This window comes from Mizuhopecten yessoensis, unplaced genomic scaffold (genome assembly GCF_002113885.1).
Source record: "Mizuhopecten yessoensis strain PY_sf001 unplaced genomic scaffold, ASM211388v2 scaffold10573, whole genome shotgun sequence".
NCBI classification, from domain to species: domain Eukaryota; kingdom Metazoa; phylum Mollusca; class Bivalvia; order Pectinida; family Pectinidae; genus Mizuhopecten; species Mizuhopecten yessoensis.
In genome coordinates, this window is record NW_018408614.1 from 283495 (window position 1) to 308788 (window position 25294).

The window sequence follows — 25294 nt, forward strand, 5'->3', positions numbered from 1 at the left end:
TCAGGTAAATGTCAACCCAATCATTACCTCTGTAGCATCAGGTAAATGTCAAATACACTACCTCTGTAGCATCAGGTAAATGTCAACCCAATCATTACCTCTGTAGCATCAGGTAAATGTCAAATACACTACCTCTGTAGCATCAGGTAAATGTCAACCCAATCATTACCTCTGTAGCATCAGGTAAATGTCAAATACACTACCTCTGTAGCATCAGGTAAATGTCAACCCAATCATTACCTCTGTAGCATCAGGTAAATGTCAAATATACTACCTCTGTAGCATCAGGTAAATGTCAACCCGATCAATTGATTTTTATCCCTTCTCCCAGCTCAGGTTAAAAATAAAGCATCAAAATCAATATTAAAAATAAATTCTGTACATGTTTAGTGGTGTTAACATCATGTTGAGTACCATTAGTTTGATCAATGCTGATAGACCAAAGGTCCCCTATACATTTACTAGCTGTGACAAGCAATATTTATACACACCCAACATTTACCTTACAGGTTTACCTATGCGTTAAGAGACTCTTCACAGAAATGTGTTAGTTTGATCTATCACCTTTACAATGTAAACTCTTCTATCAACCATGTTTTTATGGCTTCTGTCATGTGTTCAAACAGATCTCCTACACACCGACACTGTATTACACCAGTAGTGTTTCTGATATATCATCCCTTACCTCATTCATTCCTTTATCAACAAAAGCCATTACCAATCTATTTGGAAAATATTCAAAAATACGTTTTTGTACAAAAGCTCAAATGATAATCTAAAGAAGCATATCTACAGGGTACTTCCATTATCAGCATTGAGTTCCCATTAATTATTTTATCTATTTAAAGAGACCCAATGGACCTGTATTGCTCAGCTGGTAATCATCTCATATATACGACCTTCAAAGAAGGTAAAGGTCAAATTTATATAATCATGCTTAATATCATTATATTGACCTCTACATCTAAAGAATTTTTGTTGTAACATTTTTACTTGTTTTATTCATGCAATTGAAAGCAGGTCAAGGTCAACATTTAAAATTGAACTTGATAGCAAGCAAACACTAAAGACTATATTTACTAAAAAAAACCTGATGTATTTTTTAAGTAATGCCTAAACATATTTAAACATTTCAAAGCTGATAAAGGCCATTTAAGCATGCTGCAAGCTTAAAAATGTTACTCAAAGATGTCAAATTCTTTTTAACAAATTTTATAACCCTTTAAACAAGCATAGTGCTAGCCAAATATTATGGTATCAAGCAAAATTTGTTCTTTTATGTTTGAAAAAGATTCATGTTTTGTTCATAAACCATTTCTACCTGAGATTCTACGTGATCGCTAAAAGCACCTCAATCATCTTTATTTTTTAATATTTAAGTGTGCTTTCAAGGTCAAACAGTATCTGATTTCTACCTGAGATTCTACGTGATCTCTAAGAGCACCTCAATCATCTTTATTTCTTAATATTTAAGCGTGCTTTCAAGGTCAAACAGTATCTAGTTTCTACCTGAGATTCTACGTGATCGCTAAGAGCACCTCAATCATCTTTATTTTTTAATATTTAAGTGTGCTTTCAAGGTCAAACAGTATCTGATTTCTACCTGAGATTCTACGTGATCGCTAAGAGCACCTCAATCATCTTTATTTTTTAATATTTAAGTGTGCTTTCAAGGTCAAACAGTATCTGATTTTTTCTACTCACCTGTATGTAGCTTTCAGAGAGGGGAATCATCTGGGGCAAGATGTCTGTCACGTGGAGGTCCTGCATCTCATACCATTTACCTAAGCCCTAAACAAAACAACAAGTCCAATAAGAACACAGAATCGGGACAACATTTTTAAATAATATCTAGCATATTTATTATATCAGTATGTGAATATTGGCACCTTAGATTACAACAGAGTATTAGGAGGATAGCTATATAGTCACCCTCAAATGTTTACAACAGAGTAACAGGAATGGTCACCTTAAAGGGGCTATTTAGTCAAATGACATCCTGAAAATCGAGTCGATACTGAAAATACATATCTCCTAACGTAAGTCTACATAGTTGATAATGACACTACCTGAAGCCAACTTCAAGTGTGGCCAGCTTTATCTTTTGGAAAAGCCGGTAATAAAGATAGCTAAGACCGAAATAGCGTAATATCTGGACCTTTCAGTGAGAAGTTAACATATACAGAACTACGCTGTCGACCGACAACACGGTGTCAGTTATGAGTCTGAGTTCACACATAACGCATTCTTGTCATTTTGAATTTACACAATACATCGCAAGCAGGAATTATAAGTATCATGATATACACCTTTAATCAGATATTTCTGTTCACAGTTGGATTTGAACAAGAATTACACGTAATTATATGTCTCTCCTGTCCCTGCTTTGAGCATATGATTCAACGTGTCAAGCATTGTAAGTTTGAGCCGAAGTTCGGAATTTTATATTTAATAAACAAATTTGCCAATACATCAACATGAAGGCATAAAAGGCACAAGTGCTAATTGTAATGGGAGCTGGCCATTACAGATGTCCCCCAAAACTAACTGCGCATTCAGAAAAACAAATGTAAATAGGTGAACGGAAGTCATGTACAAAATTTGAGCAAAATCAAAATATATGTGAATTTCGACCAATCATGCACAAGCCAGTATATGAAGACTGTCTTGTCAGATCAGAAAACGAATGCCGCAGTTGAGTTCTAACAATCTAACAATAACCAAATTTCGACCAATCAGAAGTCAGTATAGGTGACCATTATGTCAAATCAGAAAATGGATAATGTGGGTGATTTTGCAGTGACAAAATACACCTCCATACAAAATTTGAGCGAAATCGAACAATATCTGAGTTTTGACCAATCAGAAGCCAATTTACGGCAACCATGTTGTCAAATCACAAACTGGATGCCGCAGTTGAGTTTGCAATGCTAAAATACACTTTCATACTTATTTTTAGCGAAATGGAACAGTAACTGAATTTCGACCAATCAGAACCCAATATACAGTGCTCAGCCAATTTTTGTCAAATCAGAAAACGGATGTTGCGACTGAGTTTGCAGTGCGAAAATACATGTATTTTCCCAATTTGATTGTAATCGAACAATAACTTAATTATGATTATAATGATGATTGAGATGTTGTTTGGAAGAAATGTGCCCTTTTGTTCTTCATGACATTTCATGGTTAAAAATTCCAGACGTTACTTTTTCATCAAAGAAATTGTTCATAATCTTGTTCACATTGATTGTATCTCCTCTTAGTCTATGGTATGTGTGAGGGATGGAAATCCTAATCTTTTTATATGATCGCTGTATGTTAGGTCCTTTTTGCCCAGGTATCAGTTCTGTTGCTCTACACTGCACTTTTTCTATTGGTTTTATGTCTTCTGTTTTGTCTGGAATCTACACTCTTGCTGCATATTCCAAGTGAGGCCTGACCAGTACCTTGAAAGGCTGTTTAAATGTTATTTCATCTAAATGTATGAAGGATCTACAGATAAGCCCAAGTATTGTTTGTACTGTTTGTCTTGTTAACGGTTTGTTGTATATGTGATGAAAAACTGAGATCTTCATCCATCATTACCCCTATATCCTTTTCCGATGAAATTTTCTAAAGTTTAATTATCTTTTCTCCCACTCCAGCCATGAAATAAGTTCTTGTCGCCTTTCCTTTTATTGTAAGTAGTTTACATTTTTGACGGTGAAGTTTTAAAAGCCATGTTTTAGACCAGGCTTGTAGATTATCCAAATCATGTTGTAGTGCTTCTCTATCTTTATCGTTCTTTTTCCTGTCAATTTGTGTATCATAGGCAAACAAAAAGGTTCTTGAAAGGGTATATTCTAGTATGACATGTAAACACTGACCCATGTTATGTATGACATGTAAATCACTGACCCATGTTATGTATGACATGTAAACACTGACCCATGTTATGTATGACATGTAAACACTGACCCATGTTATGTATGACATGTAAACACTGACCCATGTTATGTATGACATGTAAACACTGACCCATGTTATGTATGACATGTAAACACTGACCCATGTTATGTATGACATGTAAACACTGACCCATGTTATGTATGACATGTAAACACTGACCCATGTTATGTATGACATGTAAACACTGACCCATGTTATGTATGACATGTAAACACTGACCCATGTTATGTATGACATGTAAACACTGACCCATGTTATGTATGACATGTAAACACTGACCCATGTTATGTATGACATGTAAACACTGACCCATGTTATGTATGACATGTAAACACTGACCCATGTTATGTATGACATGTAAACACTGACCCATGTTATGTATGACATGTAAACACTGACCCATGTTATGTATGACATGTAAACACTGACCCATGTTATGTATGACATGTAAACACTGACCCATGTTATGTATGACATGTAAACACTGACCCATGTTATGTATGACATGTAAACACTGACCCATGTTATGTATGACATGTAAACACTGACCCATGTTATGTATGACATGTAAACACTGACCCATGTTATGTATGACATGTAAACACTGACCCATGTTATGTATGACATGTAAACACTGACCCATGTTATGTATGACATGTAAACACTGACCCATGTTATGTATGACATGTAAACACTGACCCATGTTATGTATGACATGTAAACACTGACCCATGTTATGTATGACATGTAAACACTGACCCATGTTATGTATGACATGTAAACACTGACCCATGTTATGTATGACATGTAAACACTGACCCATGTTATGTATGACATGTAAACACTGACCCATGTTATGTATGACATGTAAACACTGACCCATGTTATGTATGACATGTAAACACTGACCCATGTTATGTATGACATGTAAACACTGACCCATGTTATGTATGACATGTAAACACTGACCCATGTTATGTATGACATGTAAACACTGACCCATGTTATGTATGACATGTAAACACTGACCCATGTTATGTATGACATGTAAACACTGACCCATGTTATGTATGACATGTAAACACTGACCCATGTTATGTATGACATGTAAACACTGACCCATGTTATGTATGACATGTAAACACTGACCCATGTTATGTATGACATGTAAACACTGACCCATGTTATGTATGACATGTAAACACTGACCCATGTTATGTATGACATGTAAACACTGACCCATGTTATGTATGACATGTAAACACTGACCCATGTTATGTATGACATGTAAACACTGACCCATGTTATGTATGACATGTAAACACTGACCCATGTTATGTATGACATGTAAACACTGACCCATGTTATGTATGACATGTAAACACTGACCCATGTTATGTATGACATGTAAACACTGACCCATGTTATGTATGACATGTAAACACTGACCCATGTTATGTATGACATGTAAACACTGACCCATGTTATGTATGATATGTAAACAATGACTCACCTTATGTATGACATGAACTCTGTATGTGCCCTTCCCTTTCTTGGGTTCCCCATCATGGACGATGTTAGCCATAAGGTCATATGTCGTGTTCTTGTGTTGGGCTCTGATCTCCGGAGCCAAAAGATCACCAAAGTCTATATTTCTGAGAAACAGAGTGAAATATGGATTAGCAAATCTTCAAATCTATGTTCCTGAGATAAAAATCAACAATCGTTTGCATTTTCTGCATTCCAGGGTAATTAAATGTTCTATTAGCAAATTACAAAGTCCATGGTACATAGTATGTATATATAAAGGGATTATATAGGTACATAGTGTGTATATAGAGAGGGATTATATAGGTACATAGTATGTATATATAGAGGGATTATATAGGTACATAGTGTGTATATAGAGAGGGATTGTATAGGTACATAGTATGTATATAGAGAGGGATTATATAGGTACATAGTGTGTATATAGAGAGGGATTATATAGGTACATAGTGTGTATATAGAGAGGGATTATATAGGTACATAGTGTGTATATAGAGAGGGATTATATAGGTACATAGTGTGTATATAGAGAGGGATTATATAGGTACATAGTGTGTATATAGAGAGGGATTATATAGGTACATAGTGTGTATATAGAGAGGGATTATATAGGTACATAGTGTGTATATAGAGAGGGATTATATAGGTACATAGTGTGTATATAGAGAGGGATTATATAGGTACATAGTGTGTATATAGAGAGGGATTATATAGGTACATAGTGTGTATATAGAGAGGGATTATATAGGTACATAGTGTGTATATAGAGAGGGATTATATAGGTACATAGTGTGTATATAGAGAGGGATTATATAGGTACATAGTGTGTATATAGAGAGGGATTATATAGGTACATAGTGTGTATATAGAGAGGGATTATATAGGTACATAGTGTGTATATAGAGAGGGATTATATAGGTACATTGTGTGTATATAGAGAGGGATTATATAGGTACATTGTGTGTATATAGAGAGGGACTGTGATGACAGCGATTCCCTCAAAGCCAATGTCTTAGATATATTGTAATGCTATTGAATATGTATTCAAAAAGATTATCCGTTTGGTAATCTATAATATCGAAGTTTTACTTTATATTGACTTTCTTGGGCAAACTTTGTGACACGTTTAATATGTATATGTATCTGGTCAAAATGACCTTATATAAGGACAGCTATTATGCTATATTAGAGAAGTGGGGCAAAACACAAAGTCTAACCAAGATTTTGCTTTGTTGGATTTGGATGAATTATCTACATTATAGAAATGGACATCCAAATGAACAAGAATCCTGTTGAAATAGATATGCTACATGGACGAGCGTAACATTGTCACTGTCCACATTTGGCTAGGCGTTCACTTATCTCTTCACTCGCTCACATTTCTAACCATGGTCAGTTTTGTTAACCATATCGATATAAAGAAGAAACACTGGTACCATAAATCAGTATTGTAAGTTGTATGTGTCGCAACTATCGGGTAATCCAAAATTATTCGCAGTTTACCATAAAAAGTTAAAAACATCAATATACTTACTTAATTGGAAAGTTGACAATTGTTCTGTTCTTTTCTTGAATGAAGTAATTTTTTGTGAATCTCTGTAAGATTATAAATACATGATCAATTTATTTTATAACAAGAGTCAGAAGACACAGGATTCAGTAAATTCCTTGCACTACAATTAGCAATTTACAGGCTTAATAAATCACTCTAGACAGGTTAGTTCTTAAGAAGTCATTCAAGTATTTAATTAAGTTTAACCCCTGTGACCTTAATTAAGTTAAACCCCTGTGACCTTAATTAAGTTTAACCCCTGTGACCTTAATTAAGTTTAACCCCTGTGACCTAAATTACTGGTCATGCAGTGGCCAAAATAGGTTCTTTCCAAAATCTCATGTGTGGTACATTTCAGCAGCTAATGGTTGAATATGGCATTAGGAGCTTTGGTTCTGAAGATAAACAATTACAGTGTTATTAACGAATCTGACATTTGTGTCCTTGAATATATTCAGCAAGCTACTGGCCAAACACCAAAGCTTTAGGCCTTTTGAGTCTTAAAAAGATGGAATATATATATAAACAAATAAATTGAGCCCTGTATCTTACAAAAATAAGGTCATTCCTTTTCTAAAATATCAAAAAATGTATGACAGCAAGCCACTGGCAAAGTACCATGACTTAAGGACCTTTGGTTCTCCAGAGAAAAGTTGTTGAGTCTTAATGCAACTTTGACTCCCTTGACCTTGAATATGGGTGAAAGTCATTTCTCTCACAAAATTAGTAGCACTCTATACCAGCAAGCTACAGGACAAAAAGCATTCCTCAAAGTCTTTTGGTTCGAAGAAGAAATTGCTTCAGTGTTTTAACAAATTTAAAGCTTGTTACTTCACATAGGAGTCACAATTATCAAAAAGTGATTAGCACTCCATTCCAGCAAGCTAATGGCCACTATGGTCAATAGGACATTTCAGGACAAAATTCAACCACATTTTCTTGCATTTTCCAGGGGTAAGGTTTACAAAACGTGGGGGTCAACAATTTCTGTTCTTAGTTTATGGATACTGTTTAATATCTAAAAATGAAGAAGATCTACAACAGATCAAATGGAAAGGTAGTCATGTGCAGGATTTGCTATTGATTAATCATGGATCTTCAGCAACAGTGACCTTGACCTCTGGCAGAACAAGCCAAAAATCAATAGAGTTCTTCCAACTTTGGATGATCAATCGTTCTCAAGTTAACGTCTGTACAAGCATGACTTTAGGCCTTTCTATTCTTAAAAATAAGTTCTTGTAGTGTTTTAAAAAGATTTTACCCCTATTAGACCTTGAATACAGCATGGAACACAATTGAATAATCAAAAGTAACGAGACTTTGTGGTCTAATCAACTATACATTTTTAATCTGGCCAAGGATTTTACAGCTGCAGCAGTGTGGAGATCCACTGAATTTATGCCTGACATTTATACTATTTGTGTTTAAACATATTAACAAAACCAGTTCAGTAAAACAAGACCTACCTTAATGTAACAGATGATGTAGGGAGGGAGACGTGTCAGTTCAAACCTCTTCATGTTCGAGTCCTTATGGGTCTTGTACTCCTTCTCAGATATCCCGTTAAACTTGGCAAGGATGATGGAGAATGGAACCTGTGGGATGATGTTCTCTCGCAGCTCATCAGGGTACAGGGGTGGGGGTGGAAGGTCACAGGTCAAGTACAGCCAGGGGATCTCCTCATAGGTCTCTACATATAGCCACAGTAAAACAAGGGTACATATAGACAGTAAATATAAGGTAAAGACTGTGCACAGAATTTAGTATACAGCAAGTGTAAAATACAATATGGCTCTCAGGAATATGTATGCAGCAAGTGTAAAATACAATATGGCTCTCAGGAATATGTATACAGCAAGTGTTAAATACAATACGGCTCTCAGCAATATGTATACAGCAAGTGTTAAATACAATACGGCTCTCAGCAATATGTATACAGCAAGTGTTAAATACAGTATGGCTCTTAGCATTATGTATACAGCAAGTGTAAAATACAAAATGGCTTTAAGGATTATGTATACAGCAAGTGTAAAATACAATATCAATATGGCTCTCAGCAATATGTATACAGCAAGTGTTAAATACAATACGGCTCTCAGCAATATGTATACAGCAAGTGTTAAATACAGTATGGCTCTTAGCATTATGTATACAGCAAGTGTAAAATACAAAATGGCTTTAAGGATTATGTATACAGCAAGTGTAAAATACAATATGGCTCTAAGGATTATGCATACAGCAAGTGTAAAATACAATATGGCTCTAAGGATTATGTATACAGCAAGTGTAAAATACAATATGGCGCTCAGCAATATGTATACAGCAAGTGTAAAATACGATATGGCTCTCAGCATTATGTATACAGCAAGTGAAAAATACAATATGGCTCTCAGCATTATGTATACAGCGAGTGTTAAATACAATATGGCTCTCAGCATTTTGTATACAGCAAGGGTAAAATAAAATATGGCTCTCAGCATTATGTTTACAGCAAGTGTTAAATACAATATGGCTCTCAGCATTATGTATACAGCGAGTGTTAAATACAATATGGCTCTCAGCATTTTGTATACAGCAAGGGTAAAATAAAATATGGCTCTCAGCATTATGTTTACAGCAAGTGTTAAATACAATATGGCTCTCAGCATTATGTATACAGCAAGTGTTAAATACAATATGGCTCTCAGCATTTTGTATAAAGCAAGTGTTAAATTTGATTTAATTTCTTTTTATTTGTCATTCAACCAAAAGGATTAGGCACAAGTTATCTCAACTTAGAAACGCCCTCTCCAAAGTGTTAAATACAATATGGCTCTCAGCATATTGTATACAGCAAGTGTAAAATACAATATGGCTCTCAGTAATATGTATACAGCAAGTGTAAAACACAAAATGACTCCCTTTAAAGTTGCACAACTTGGATTCAATGGGACCCTGTATACAAAAGCTGACTAAGATTTTAAGGTTACTTTTTGATAAAAAGCAATAGATATATCCACTCCTGAAATACAAAATGGCCGCCTTGCAATCAAAATGTTTTTCATATCTACAAACAAAAGGAGAACCCAAGGAAGATTGATGTGACATGCACCTTGTAATAACAGTCATGCTTTACTGAAGGAGTCTGACCTTTGGCAACTTGCTATAAATGTTAGATTTTGTTAACTTTTGACCAATACAATTTTTTTCCCCCAATTATTGACAAAGTTGGAATTAATATGTAGTTACCTGTATACTCTTCTGTCTGGAGCAACTTTTCTTTTTCTTCCTCTTTCTGTTAATAAGAAAGGTAGATACAGGATACCTGGAAAGCTTGTCCATAGTTCAGCATGATAAAAAACAATCTTTGGATAATTCATAATCTTTGGATAATGCTAAGATTGGAAATGGTGAGCTACTTCACATCATATGAAGCCTAAGTGAAGACCACTCAATATTTGAAATGTCTATTACAAATGTCCTTTTAGGTAGCAGTGTACAGTAGAAATGGCTGACTCTGATCTGCAAGGCACATGTCGAGGAAATGTAAACACAGCGGATTTACCCTACACAACACATGTATACATGTATATATATATATTTATAAACTGCATTACATTTACAATACATATAAAGTACTGAGAAGTGTATAAACCTCTTTTTTCTATGTATGTCACTTGTCTAAAAACCATGGCTACCCCCTCAAAAATTCCCAAAAAAATGCCAAAAATTGCTATTTTTGACCCAAAATTTGACCCCCGCAACTAGTAGCTTTTTTCCCAAGTTCTGTCTGAAATTAAAGATTACCTACCTGGTTGCAGAATTATCTGGGTCCCAGTAAAGTTGTAAAACTTGATTTTTTTGCAATTTTGCGTCGTGTGCTGTTGTCAAAATTTTACCTCCTGTAAAGCTAGCTTTTCATGTGTAGGTACCCTTTCGAACCAAAAAAATCTATTTTTTTTACAAATGTGAAGCTTATAATTTTTTTACATATCATTATACAGGGGTTAGCCATTTAACAAAAATATCACCCATGGCCACAACCCTTCTACTGTATACTGCTACCTTAACCAAGATCAGAATCAGTAGATAAGTCATCAGAACATTTGGAGTCCACTAAATATTGTACCAATTAAGTAAATCTAAAATCAATTGTTAACATCCACATACCAATTCCACAGGCAGCATTTTGCGCGTATACACCCTCATCTTTCCTCGGAAGGTCTTGTTGACAATGCTACTGTTGAGCTTCCTCGTACCGTTCAGGGACACATGTAGGGCATTTAGGAACCAGGACATAAAGTCGAGCGAGTCACCTATGATGTAAATAAACAGTTAATGGTGTTTGTGCTAGGACAAATACAGAAGACAAGACTGCAATTCAGGCTCAGGACCCTAAGGTTTCTAAATCAACATTCTACCTGCTTCTGTGATCAACCCTTTAGTGACACTTCGAGGGGGTATAGAGGGCTTTTTCGCTGGATATTTTTACCAGTATTTATTGGTATAGTTTGGGGTTTATTTAGGGCCTGTTCAAGACAGTTATCTTCTGCTGTAATTGTTTTTAATATAGATATTTCTAATGTATTTAGGGTCTGTTAAAGGCATGTTCCTCTGGAGAGTTTGACCAACAATTTTTGATACTGGAGTTTGTGGTCAATTACTTGTTACAAAAGAGGCCTAAAGAGCCTGAATCACACACCTGTAATCCACCTCACATATGTGACATTAGGACAGAGTCAAGTCTAGCATACCTTAACATAGGAATCTTGGTTTTTAAGTTGTTTCAAGGTATTAACACATTTGACTTCTGTAACCTTCAGAAAAGGTCAAGGTCATTCATAACTGCAAACTTGATAGCCCTATACACCAGCACGATACAAGCCAAATATTTTGACCCTAGGTTATTCAGAAAAAGATTTAAAAAGCTTTCACATATAATTTCAGATGTTAGCATTTGACCACAGCAACTTCTTAAAATTGACCTTTGACCTAAACACAATACCCTAGAAAAAGATGCATACAGCTGGTCTTTATAACATGCTAGCGTATCATTGCTCTAGATGTCACAAGACTTTCAGATTAAGTCATTTTTACTTTTTAACTTATTTGACATTTGTGACCTTTAAAGTTTATCAAAAGTAATTTATTTGAGAATTTTTTATAGCACAATCCATTTTGATCGACCCATTAAGAATCTTGTTTAACCCTTTCACCCCTATGTAACTTTAGTAAACTCTTCTTTGCATTGATCTGGATAAGTCCATTACAGTCTACAGTGGTGAAAGGGTTAAAGTCTAGTTACTATGATACTATATTGAACCATACATAAAACCTTGATTACATACCCTGTTCTCTAATCATACAAAAATCCTATATTACAAACACTGTTCTTTAACCATACATAAATCCTATATTACAAACACTGTTCTCTAATCATACAAAAATCCTATATTACAAACACTGTTCTTTAACCATACATAAATCCTATATATCAAACACTGTTCTTTAACCATACATAAATCCTATATTACAAACACAGTTCTTTAACCATACAAAAAACTTTCATTATGCACCCTGTTCTGTGATCTGAAACTTCTTCTTGCTGCACAGAACCACTGACTGCAACATCTCATGAGGACTGACATGAGCCTTGAAGTTCCGTGGATTCCACAATTTCCGAATAAGTTCTCCAAATCGCTGACAAATCATCAACATCTGGTCTCCAGGAGGCCTCTTGATCTTTTTATAGTTTTCTTCTTGCAGGAAGTAGTTCCTGAGTGGCGACACATGGGACAGCGCCTGGAGAAACAAGATATGATTAACAGTCTACCCCACTTTGTAGCTGTGCTCATAAAAGAAGCGGTGCCTTCGTGGTGATACGTCGGACAGTGCCGGAGAAACAAGATTAACAGCCAATTTTACCTCGTCTGGTTTAGCAATTCTTCTATTGTAAATGAAACATCCAATTAACAATGATTTCTCTATTTGTCAGAACCGACCCAAAGGGCTTTCATTGTTCTCTATTTGTCAGAACCGACCCAAAGGGCTTTTATTGTTCTCTATTTGTCAGAACCGAACCAAAGGGCTTTCATTGTTCTCTATTTGTCAGAACCGAACCAAAGTGCTTTCATTGTTCTCTATTTGTCAGAACCAAACCAAAGGGCTCTCATTGTTCTCTATTTGTCAGAACCGACCCAAAGGGCTTTCATTGTTCTCTATTTGTCAGAACCTAACGAAAGGGCTTTCATGGTTCTCTATTTGTCAGAACCGACCCAAAGGGCTTTCATTGTTCTCTATTTGTCAGAACCGAACCAAAGGGCTTTCATTGTTCTCTATTTGTCAGAACCGAACCAAAGGGCTTTCATTGTTCACCTGCATATTTAAGCAATTACTAATTCTAATTGGTAATATATGGTTATAGGATTGTGATCTCAACTGTTTCCATGTTATGACTAGTTGTGGATTAATACACTGATACGTATCAGTATTGTGGGGCGTTTTTGGTATATCTATATCCTCCACCACCAAAACCTGACTCGTCCTTAAATGACCATTGCTCAGGTTTGCTTTTTACGATTACTATTTTTAATTTGGTTCATTTTTGAATTTCTGAAATCTCGGTTCAGATGTGTCCGGTTATTAGTCATACCATTGCACTTTCCTGTTGATAAAAGAGAGATGTTTTTATCAGGCCAAAACAATATCCCTCATTTGTTAACTAGTGCATAAAAACATTCAGTGAGTAAGTAAATTCTTCATCTATGTATATTTTAGATGTAGTTTCAGTTATATTCATCAGTCTTAATGTCCAAAAAAGGGTCTTAATTGAAGAAACTGCTAATATTCTACCAGCAAAATGAGAATATTATCACAAATGCACTTTTACATCATTTTTTTAAATGTCTACCATAATGATAATTCATTATTTTATTGAAGAATCCAAGGGTGCCAGTACTCACCTGCAAAATCACATTACAGTAGTCGTTGGCTTTGATGTTGTTGAGTCCAACTATACCTACAAGGGGAACATGGTGACAGAGGACATTAATACAGTTACATGTCAGGGAATACATCCAACTATACCTACAAGGGGAACATGGTGACAGAGGACATTAATACAGTTACATGTCAGGGAATACATCCAACTATACCTACAAAGGGAACATGGTGATCTAGGACATTAAAACAGTTACATGTCAGGGAATACATCCAACTATACCTACAAAGGGAACATGGTGACAGAGGACACTAATACAGTTACATGTCAGGGAATACATCCAACTATACCTACAAAGGGAACATGGTGACAGAGGACATTAATACAGTTACATGTCAGGGAATACATCCAACTATACCTACAAAGGGAACATGGTGACAGAGGACATTAATACAGTTACATGTCAGGGAATACATCCAACTATACCTACAAAGGGAACATGGTGACAGAGGACATTAATACAGTTACATGTCAGGGAATACATCCAACTATACCTACAAAGGGAACATGGTGACAGAGGACATTAATACAGTTACATGTCAGGGAATACATCCAACTATACCTACAAAGGGAACATGGTGACAGAGGACATTAATACAGTTACATGTCAGGGAATACATCCAACTATACCTACAAAGGGAACATGGTGACAGAGGACATTAATACAGTTACATGTCAGGGAATACATCCAACTATACCTACAAAGGGAACATGGTGACAGAGGACATTAATACAGTTACATGTCAGGGAATACATCCAACTATACCTACAAAGGGAACATGGTGACAGAGGACATTAATACAGTTACATGTCAGGGAATACATCCAACTATACCTACAAAGGGAACATGGTGACAGAGGACATTAATACAGTTACATGTCAGGGAATACATCCAACTATACCTACAAAGGGAACATGGTGACAGAGGACATTAATACAGTTACATGTCAGGGAATACATCCAACTATACCTACAAAGGGAACATGGTGACAGAGGACATTAATACAGTTACATGTCAGGGAATACATCCAACTATACCTACAAAGGGAACATGGTGACAGAGGACATTAATACAGTTACATGTCAGGGAATACATCCAACTATACCTACAAAGGGAACATGGTGACAGAGGACATTAATACAGTTACATGTCAGGGAATACATCCAACTATACCTACAAAGGGAACATGGTGACAGAGGACATTAATACAGTTACATGTCAGGGAATACATCCAACTATACCTACAAAGGGAACATGGTGACAGAGGACATTAATACAGTTACATGTCAGGGAATACATCCAACTATACCTACAAAGGGAACATGGTGACAGAGGACATTAATACAGTTACATGTCAGGGAATACATCCAACTATACCTACAAAGGGAACATGGTGACAGAGGACATTAATACAGTTACATGTCAGGGAATACATCCAACTATACCTACAAAGGGAACATGGTGACAGAGGACATTAATACAGTTACATGTCAGGGAATACATCCAACTATACCTACAAAGGGAACATGGTGACAGAGGACATTAATACAGTTACATGTCAGGGAATACATCCAACTATACCTACAAAGGGAACATGGTGACAGAGGACATTAATACAGTTACATGTCAGGGAATACATCCAACTATACCTACAAAGGGAACATGGTGACAGAGGACATTAATACAGTTACATGTCAGGGAATACATCCAACTATACCTACAAAGGGAACATGGTGACAGAGGACATTAATACAGTTACATGTCAGGGAATACATCCAACTATACCTACAAAGGGAACATGGTGACAGAGGACATTAATACAGTTACATGTCAGGGAATACATCCAACTATACCTACAAAGGGAACATGGTGACAGAGGACATTAATACAGTTACATGTCAGGGAATACATCCAACTATACCTACAAAGGGAACATGGTGACAGAGGACATTAATACAGTTACATGTCAGGGAATACATCCAACTATACCTACAAAGGGAACATGGTGACAGAGGACATTAATACAGTTACATGTCAGGGAATACATCCAACTATACCTACAAAGGGAACATGGTGACAGAGGACATTAATACAGTTACATGTCAGGGAATACATCCAACTATACCTACAAAGGGAACATGGTGACAGAGGACATTAATACAGTTACATGTCAGGGAATACATCCAACTATACCTACAAAGGGAACATGGTGACAGAGGACATTAATACAGTTACATGTCAGGGAATACATCCAACTATACCTACAAAGGGAACATGGTGACAGAGGACATTAATACAGTTACATGTCAGGGAATACATCCAACTATACCTACAAAGGGAACATGGTGACAGAGGACATTAATACAGTTACATGTCAGGGAATACATCCAACTATACCTACAAAGGGAACATGGTGACAGAGGACATTAATACAGTTACATGTCAGGGAATACATCCAACTATACCTACAAAGGGAACATGGTGACAGAGGACATTAATACAGTTACATGTCAGGGAATACATCCAACTATACCTACAAAGGGAACATGGTGACAGAGGACATTAATACAGTTACATGTCAGGGAATACATCCAACTATACCTACAAAGGGAACATGGTGACAGAGGACATTAATACAGTTACATGTCAGGGAATACATCCAACTATACCTACAAAGGGAACATGGTGACAGAGGACATTAATACAGTTACATGTCAGGGAATACATCCAACTATACCTACAAAGGGAACATGGTGACAGAGGACATTAATACAGTTACATGTCAGGGAATACATCCAACTATACCTACAAAGGGAACATGGTGACAGAGGACATTAATACAGTTACATGTCAGGGAATACATCCAACTATACCTACAAAGGGAACATGGTGACAGAGGACATTAATACAGTTACATGTCAGGGAATACATCCAACTATACCTACAAAGGGAACATGGTGACAGAGGACATTAATACAGTTACATGTCAGGGAATACATCCAACTATACCTACAAAGGGAACATGGTGACAGAGGACATTAATACAGTTACATGTCAGGGAATACATCCAACTATACCTACAAAGGGAACAGAATGACAGAGGACATTAGTACAGTTACATGTCAGGGAATACATCCAACTATACCTACAAAGGGAACATGGTGACAGAGGACACTAATACAGTTACATGTCAGGGAATACATCCAACTATACCTACAAAGGGAACATGGTGACAGAGGACACTAATACAGTTACATGTCAGGGAATACATCCAACTATACCTACAAAGGGAACATGGTGACAGAGGACATTAATACAGTTACATGTCAGGGAATACATCCAACTATACCTACAAAGGGAACATGGTGACAGAGGACATTAATACAGTTACATGTCAGGGAATACATCCAACTATACCTACAAAGGGAACATGGTGACAGAGGACATTAATACAGTTACATGTCAGGGAATACATCCAACTATACCTACAAAGGGAACATGGTGACAGAGGACATTAATACAGTTACATGTCAGGGAATACATCCAACTATACCTACAAAGGGAACATGGTGACAGAGGACATTAATACAGTTACATGTCAGGGAATACATCCAACTATACCTACAAAGGGAACATGGTGACAGAGGACATTAATACAGTTACATGTCAGGGAATACATCCAACTATACCTACAAAGGGAACATGGTGACAGAGGACATTAATACAGTTACATGTCAGGGAATACATCCAACTATACCTACAAAGGGAACATGGTGACAGAGGACATTAATACAGTTACATGTCAGGGAATACATCCAACTATACCTACAAAGGGAACATGGTGACAGAGGACATTAATACAGTTACATGTCAGGGAATACATCCAACTATACCTACAAAGGGAACATGGTGACAGAGGACATTAATACAGTTACATGTCAGGGAATACATCCAACTATACCTACAAAGGGAACATGGTGACAGAGGACATTAATACAGTTACATGTCAGGGAATACATCCAACTATACCTACAAAGGGAACATGGTGACAGAGGACATTAATACAGTTACATGTCAGGGAATACATCCAACTATACCTACAAAGGGAACATGGTGACAGAGGACATTAATACAGTTACATGTCAGGGAATACATCCAACTATACCTACAAAGGGAACATGGTGACAGAGGACATTAATACAGTTACATGTCAGGGAATACATCCAACTATACCTACAAAGGGAACATGGTGACAGAGGACATTAATACAGTTACATGTCAGGGAATACATCCAACTATACCTACAAAGGGAACATGGTGACAGAGGACATTAATACAGTTACATGTCAGGGAATACATCCAACTATACCTACAAAGGGAACATGGTGACAGAGGACATTAATACAGTTACATGTCAGGGAATACATCCAACTATACCTACAAAGGGAACATGGTGACAGAGGACATTAATACAGTTACATGTCAGGGAATACATCCAACTATACCTACAAAGGGAACATGGTGACAGAGGACATTAATACAGTTACATGTCAGGGAATACATCCAACTATACCTACAAAGGGAACATGGTGACAGAGGACATTAATACAGTTACATGTCAGGGAATACATCCAACTATACCTACAAAGGGAACATGGTGACAGAGGACATTAATACAGTTACATGTCAGGGAATACATCCAACTATACCTACAAAGGGAACATGGTGACAGAGGACATTAATACAGTTACATGTCAGGGAATACATCCAACTATACCTACAAAGGGAACATGGTGACAGAGGACATTAATACAGTTACATGTCAGGGAATACATCCAACTATACCTACAAAGGGAACATGGTGACAGAGGACATTAATACAGTTACATGTCAGGGAATACATCCAACTATACCTACAAAGGGAACATGGTGACAGAGGACATTAATACAGTTACATGTCAGGGAATACATCCAACTATACCTACAAAGGGAACATGGTGACAGAGGACATTAATACAGTTACATGTCAGGGAATACATCCAACTATACCTACAAAGGGAACATGGTGACAGAGGACATTAATACAGTTACATGTCAGGGAATACATCCAACTATACCTACAAAGGGAACATGGTGACAGAGGACATTAATACAGTTACATGTCAGGGAATACATCCAACTATACCTACAAAGGGAACATGGTGACAGAGGACATTAATACAGTTACATGTCAGGGAATACATCCAACTATACCTACAAAGGGAACATGGTGACAGAGGACATTAATACAGTTACATGTCAGGGAATACATCCAACTATACCTACAAAGGGAACATGGTGACAGAGGACATTAATACAGTTACATGTCAGGGAATACATCCAACTATACCTACAAAGGGAACATGGTGACAGAGGACACTAATACAGTTACATGTCAGGGAATACATCCAACTATACCTACAAAGGGAACATGGTGACAGAGGACATTAATACAGTTACATGTCAGGGAATACATTCATATAATTGTATGTTTAAATGTCAAATTTAACTCCTATGACCTTGAAAAGTTGGTCAATACCATTCATTTGAACAAACTTCATAGTTCTTCAACACAGCATACCACTGGCCAAATATCATCCTATATAGACAATGTTGTTGCATGTTTGTAATTATTTGACCTCTGCGACCTTGAAAGTGGGCCAAAGTTATGTATTTTAACATAATTGACAGATCATTATCCTGGCATAAAGTGGCCAAGTATCATCACCCTTGGCCTCCTGTTTAGTAGACAGAATGTGTTTATACTTTTTAACAAATCTGACCTTGTGATGTTAATGGATGATAAAATTTGAATACCGGTAGCTGTAAAATAAAAGTCTATGAAGTAAACAAAGCATACCTGGATTATACGTTGTCCCATCGTAAGCACGAGATAACTTGTTTGTGAAGTCCAGTTTCTTGATGTGATCAATTGTAAATGTTGGATTCAAAACATACTGAAATGAAATTTATAGATGTCATCATGCATAATCTTACTCCATATTCCACCATACATTTATTAGTGAATTCATGATCCAGAAAAACTTATAAACCAGATCTAGTATAACTTCTATGACAATAGCTCTACTGTCTAGTTAGTTTACCAACAGTGACTTTAAAACCCATACAGATTTGGTAATGAGAAACTCAAAATGTATTTGCCTATTTTTTGAAATCCATAAAATTACGATTTCTGTTTGGTAGGATTAGCAATAAAGCCAACTAAATGTAACAATATCATTATTATATCATTACCATTGTCATTGTAAATACATATTTGTTTCAGCCTTTTTCTAAAAGCAAATGTATTCTAAAACACATCATGTGATTCTACGAAATTGGAGTTTTTGAAAATTGACTAAATATTTGGAAGCATACGAAAACAAACAAAACACGGAATTCCAGGGTTAAACTCCGAATCTACCTACTGTCACTCTAACACTTTACCAAAGTCACTCTACAGGGAAGATAAATACCTTGTCAAGGGGAAATAACTCCAAAGCATTAAAACTCCTTTAGATTGCTTTTAAACTTCTACTTAAAAAGGAGAATACTCTATCCCGTAAAAGCAGATCTGAAGTATTATTACTTGAAATGGCAACCCTTACCTTCATTACAATAGGTTTACATGTACTAAAGAGAAAATGAGGGAGTTCCAAAGTGCAACCCTTCCATTTACTGGACTGGTACTACACTTACAATGTCTTCCATTTACTGGACTGATACTACACTTACAATAATGTCTTCCATTTATTGGACTGGTACTACACTTACCATGATGTCTTCCATTTACTGGACTGGTACTACACTTACAATGATGTCTTCCATTTACTGGACTGGTAGGACTGATACTACACTTACAATGTCTTCCATTTACTGGACTGGTACTACACTTAAAATGATGTCTTCCATTTACTGGACTGGCACTACACTTACAATGATGTCTTCCATTTGCTGGACTGGTACTACACTTACAATGATGTCTTCTATTTACTGGACTGGTACTACACTTACAATGTCTTCCATTTACTGGACTGGTACTACACTTAAAATGATGTCTTCCATTTACTGGACTGGAAGACATCATTGCATGTGTAGTATCCCAGTCCAGTAAATGGAAGACATCATTTTAAGTGTAGTACCAGTCCAGTAAATGGAAGACATCATTGTAAGTGTAGTACACTTACAATGATGTCTTCCATTTACTGGACTGGTATACTACACATGCAATGATGTCTTCCATTTACTGGACTGGTACTACACTTACAATGATGTCTTCAAGAGAGGAATCAATGATTTCATAGTTGTCAGGGAGGCAGTAGAACTTGTGGGTGAGAAGGTTGAGAAACACGTGATGACTGTCCAGTACACTGTGGGTGTATGCATGGGACATCTTTCCTCGACCTACAACAAAACATTTACCATATCAAGCATGCTTAGCTCTGAAATTTTATTCTTATAAGATAGTGAATATGTTAAAATTTTTCGGAAAGATAGTGATTATCAAGCAAATTATTTAAAGATTTATCAAAGTTTATCAATCTTAAAATATCAAGACTTATTAATGCTTACCCTGAAAGTATTTTCCACACACTAGACAGGCATACACATTGATATGCGACAAAGAAACAGAGCACAGCTTCTCAAAATCAAAATCCAGCACAGACCTGATAATAAAAACAAATATTTGATATGGAATTTTCACAATTCATATTCAAATGAATCAATTTTTTCCAATTTACAAATGGGTCCTATTTTAGTTGGAGAGCGAGTAGATCCTGTTTGGGTTCTAAAATCTATTGAGCTAATTATTTGTCCAGGGTTACACATCAGTTTGATTATTTAGGAAGATACCGACATGAATCATTTATTTGTGGTAATCACGACATCATTATCAAGTGAATACTACTTATGTACACAACAAAATATTAAGATTTGAGAAAGAAAAAAAATAATTATATTATATGGAACTATGGCTATCCTGTTATCAAGCACCGACTTCCTTAGTATAATCTTGATAATTTTTCTTTAAATTTCTATTCGCCTATACACATGTGCACTAAATACAACAGAGACAAATTTAAAAACAGAAGTGCTGGCTCAAGATCTGTCTACTGTCCCGATTTTTCATTAGTTGCACATTGCAGCTTCATAAACATTTTTACTGGAAACCAGCTGTCTCCGTGTCTAAATTAAAACAATACCAAGTATACAGTATAAGAGGACTGCCTAAATATCCTAATTCTTTAATTCTGCTGCAATATCAGTTATTTTCTTAAGCCTAAAAATCATCTGAACTGTTGGAAAGTCTGTTTGTCCTTGCCACCACCAAATTTCACCTTAAATCAAAGAATAGGTTTGTTTTTCATCCAATTTTTGTTTGTTTCCTAATATTTAGTGTACCACACTGCATTACTGCCAGTTTGGATAATTTTTTATTCACTTCATTTTTAGGAAATGGAGCAAGTACAGGCAAAACGATTTTAGGAACCAATATTCTGTACCTTCTCTGTGTAAGTGTGCTTTTTCTGCAAAATGAACGGGCCAGGTAACAGGAAACACACTTGTTTTTAAGGTAATAGGATTGTATCACCATTTCTCAGTAGAATTTCTTCAAATTTTGTAGTTATATTGCTTTGAAGTAAAGAAAATTTTCTGCCACAAAAAAATATAGGTTGTCAGAATTTTAAGGATTTTAAATGGAAATTTATGTAAAAAGGAGTGAATTTTGAAAACAAAATGAAAGACACTTTTTTGCAAAATAATGTCAATAAAAATGATACTGACATAGATTAGTATTGCATTAAAGTAATGTATATCAATTCAATAAATGTTGAAATTGTGTAAAATTAATTATCGCTAAAAAAATAAAAATTGACATTTTATAATAAAACCATATACACATAGTAATTGCATGTAAGAGTTATCTGTCCTGAAAAACTTCACAGTAGTGAATATAGGTAGCCGGTTTCCTGAGTACAGAAAAATGGACATATGTGACTCATTGATAAAAAAACAACTGAATTAATGCCTGGATTGCTTTGAAATACTTTAATATTGAGAGAACACACTGTTCTATCAATAATAAACACACAATATTCATCAGTTCAATATTAAACATTAGAATATGCGGAAATTGTGATACTGTCTCCCTACATTGGATTTTCAACTAGGAATGTACATCCTATTTCCGTTTATCAATACACTCCTATGACCTTAAGGCATTATCAATAAATCTCATGCAAACACAGATATGATGGTTGAAATGACAACAATTTACCATGAAGAAAGAAAATAAACTAATGCAAAAAATCTCAACATTTGAAATTAATTAGCTGTGTCTTAAATAACAATTCTCTGTAAAGGGCCAACATAAAAATTGTGTTACCTGTTAATTGTGTCCAGATATGGACAGGAACGACTCTTGTCAACTTTAGGATCCTGAATGGGTTCTGAAAAAAATATCATTAACTATAACAATTTCTTTATCTGAACCAAAATGCCAGAAAAATCCTATTGTTCCAGTTTTCTGTCAGAGAAATCGAACCAAGACTTAGAAACGTTGTTGTTAAGTCAAATTATGAATGACCACAAACAAATTTAAAACTGACAAGTGCTATGGTCATCAGAATTTTGTTTTACAATCATGCAACTACTGAAGGAAATTTTTTGTTGTATCTAACAGGTGTTGGGGCTTGAGTTTCCAAGACCAGACTTTTTGACAGATAGATGTGTTATGTAGGGTTAGAGAGCACTAAGGTATCAAAATTTAGATTTCTCCAACACAAATTTGTATCACAATTTTTTTTCCACTAGAAAGATGCCACATTATAAATTTTTGGTGTACATGCAAAACTTGAAGGGTCAAGAATATCCATATGCATCATTGATTGATTAATGTTTTGATGAACTGATTAATGATTAAAGCAATTTAAATTGCAAAGCAGCAAGCTTTCCAAAGGGCTAAATCGGTTAATCTATATGGGGTTAATTGGACAGCTTTCAGTGTTATATCTTTAATTTTTGGATACACACTTTATTTTTGAGGATGTTTGGGAGGTAATAACCAGCTATACAGCATTCCAAAGTCTTCGCCGTTCAGGTTAATGTGTTTGATTTTCTTTATATCAGCTGCCAATCAAGGCACCCAATGCATTTATTGAATCTGTCTGTGTAAGAATGATAACCAGCACTTTTATACCAAGGGCAGTTCATATCTGTAGCCGAAAGAGCACAAACTAAATGTTGGCATAGGTGAAAGTCACTAGGGAACATTTCATAGGTAATCAAAAAATTAATTTAATGTTTTTTTAATCTCGATTTCTAACTTGCACTGTCAGCTTTAGGAAAACTAAAACAATTTATGTCCATAATTACCAATTTCATCATCATCGTCATAATCGTCCACAAGGGTAGTATTTGCTGGCTGATAAGGCTTTTGCTTTTTATCAGTCTTGGGCTTTTTGTCTGATGATGTCTTTTCCTTCCGTGATGAATGCGACTTTGAAGAACCTGACTTATGTTTGCTGGAGCTTGATCGCCTGTCTTCTTTCACATGCTCTGGCTCCGATTTCGTTTCTCGGTTAGCATCAGATGTTGCTTTTTTTGGTTGTGGGGGAGGAGACGACGGTTCCTGTTCTGACTGTTCTTGTTCTTCGGAAAGAAGTTCAGCCTCTGCTATTTCATATAGTTCATCTCTAATTTCTTGCTTAACTTGAGGCTGTGATATATTTCTAGATGTTTTGCCCAGGCTTACAATAGATTGAGCTTGTTCAGCAGCTAAAACGTTATCTGTGTTGTTTTGTGTTTTTACAAGAATGCTTCTCGGGGTATTTCCTTGCTGTGACGGTACAACAACCGAAGACTTCAATATTCCCTTTTTAGACGGACTGTCGTGCACTAGATCAGCCTTTGACGCACGTGTTTCGACCGATTCCGGTTTTGATTCTTTGGGTTTAGATGTTTTTCCTTTCTTCAGAATAGATCTTATTGGATTTTCATCCTCGTGTTTGCCCAGATGTGAGCTATCTCGCTTTCTTTTTAAGATACCTTTGAGCTCGTTTGCCAACTCCCGGCTCTCATTTTCCGCCATACTTTCATGCGCGTACACAAAACGTCACACATGTGTACACTATGGCATCGTGGTTAGCAAAGCGTTTTACCGGCTTATTTATTGTCCTAGCGTTTACATGACATTGATGTGAAAATCAAAGAATACGTAAATCGA

General features: G+C 35.9%; 1 protein-coding gene across 1 annotated transcript in view; it reads right to left on the reverse strand.

Moving 5' to 3' along the window:
• The window catches only part of LOC110461135 (U4/U6.U5 tri-snRNP-associated protein 2-like), a 28639-nt gene extending 3436 nt beyond the window's left edge, over positions 1-25203 (reverse strand). Inside the window, exons 1-13 of the mRNA XM_021514462.1 lie at positions 24445-25203; positions 23456-23519; positions 21640-21734; positions 21335-21471; positions 19928-20024; positions 13990-14045; positions 12604-12829; positions 11198-11343; positions 10277-10322; positions 8515-8738; positions 7031-7092; positions 5462-5603; positions 1705-1791 (exon numbers count right to left, since the gene is read on the reverse strand). Of these exons, the coding sequence (XP_021370137.1) occupies positions 1705-1791; positions 5462-5603; positions 7031-7092; positions 8515-8738; positions 10277-10322; positions 11198-11343; positions 12604-12829; positions 13990-14045; positions 19928-20024; positions 21335-21471; positions 21640-21734; positions 23456-23519; positions 24445-25159 (2097 nt within the window). The 5' untranslated portion in view covers positions 25160-25203. The remainder of the gene's footprint in view (positions 1-1704; positions 1792-5461; positions 5604-7030; positions 7093-8514; positions 8739-10276; positions 10323-11197; positions 11344-12603; positions 12830-13989; positions 14046-19927; positions 20025-21334; positions 21472-21639; positions 21735-23455; positions 23520-24444) is intronic.
• Between the last annotated feature and the right edge of the window lie 91 nt (positions 25204-25294).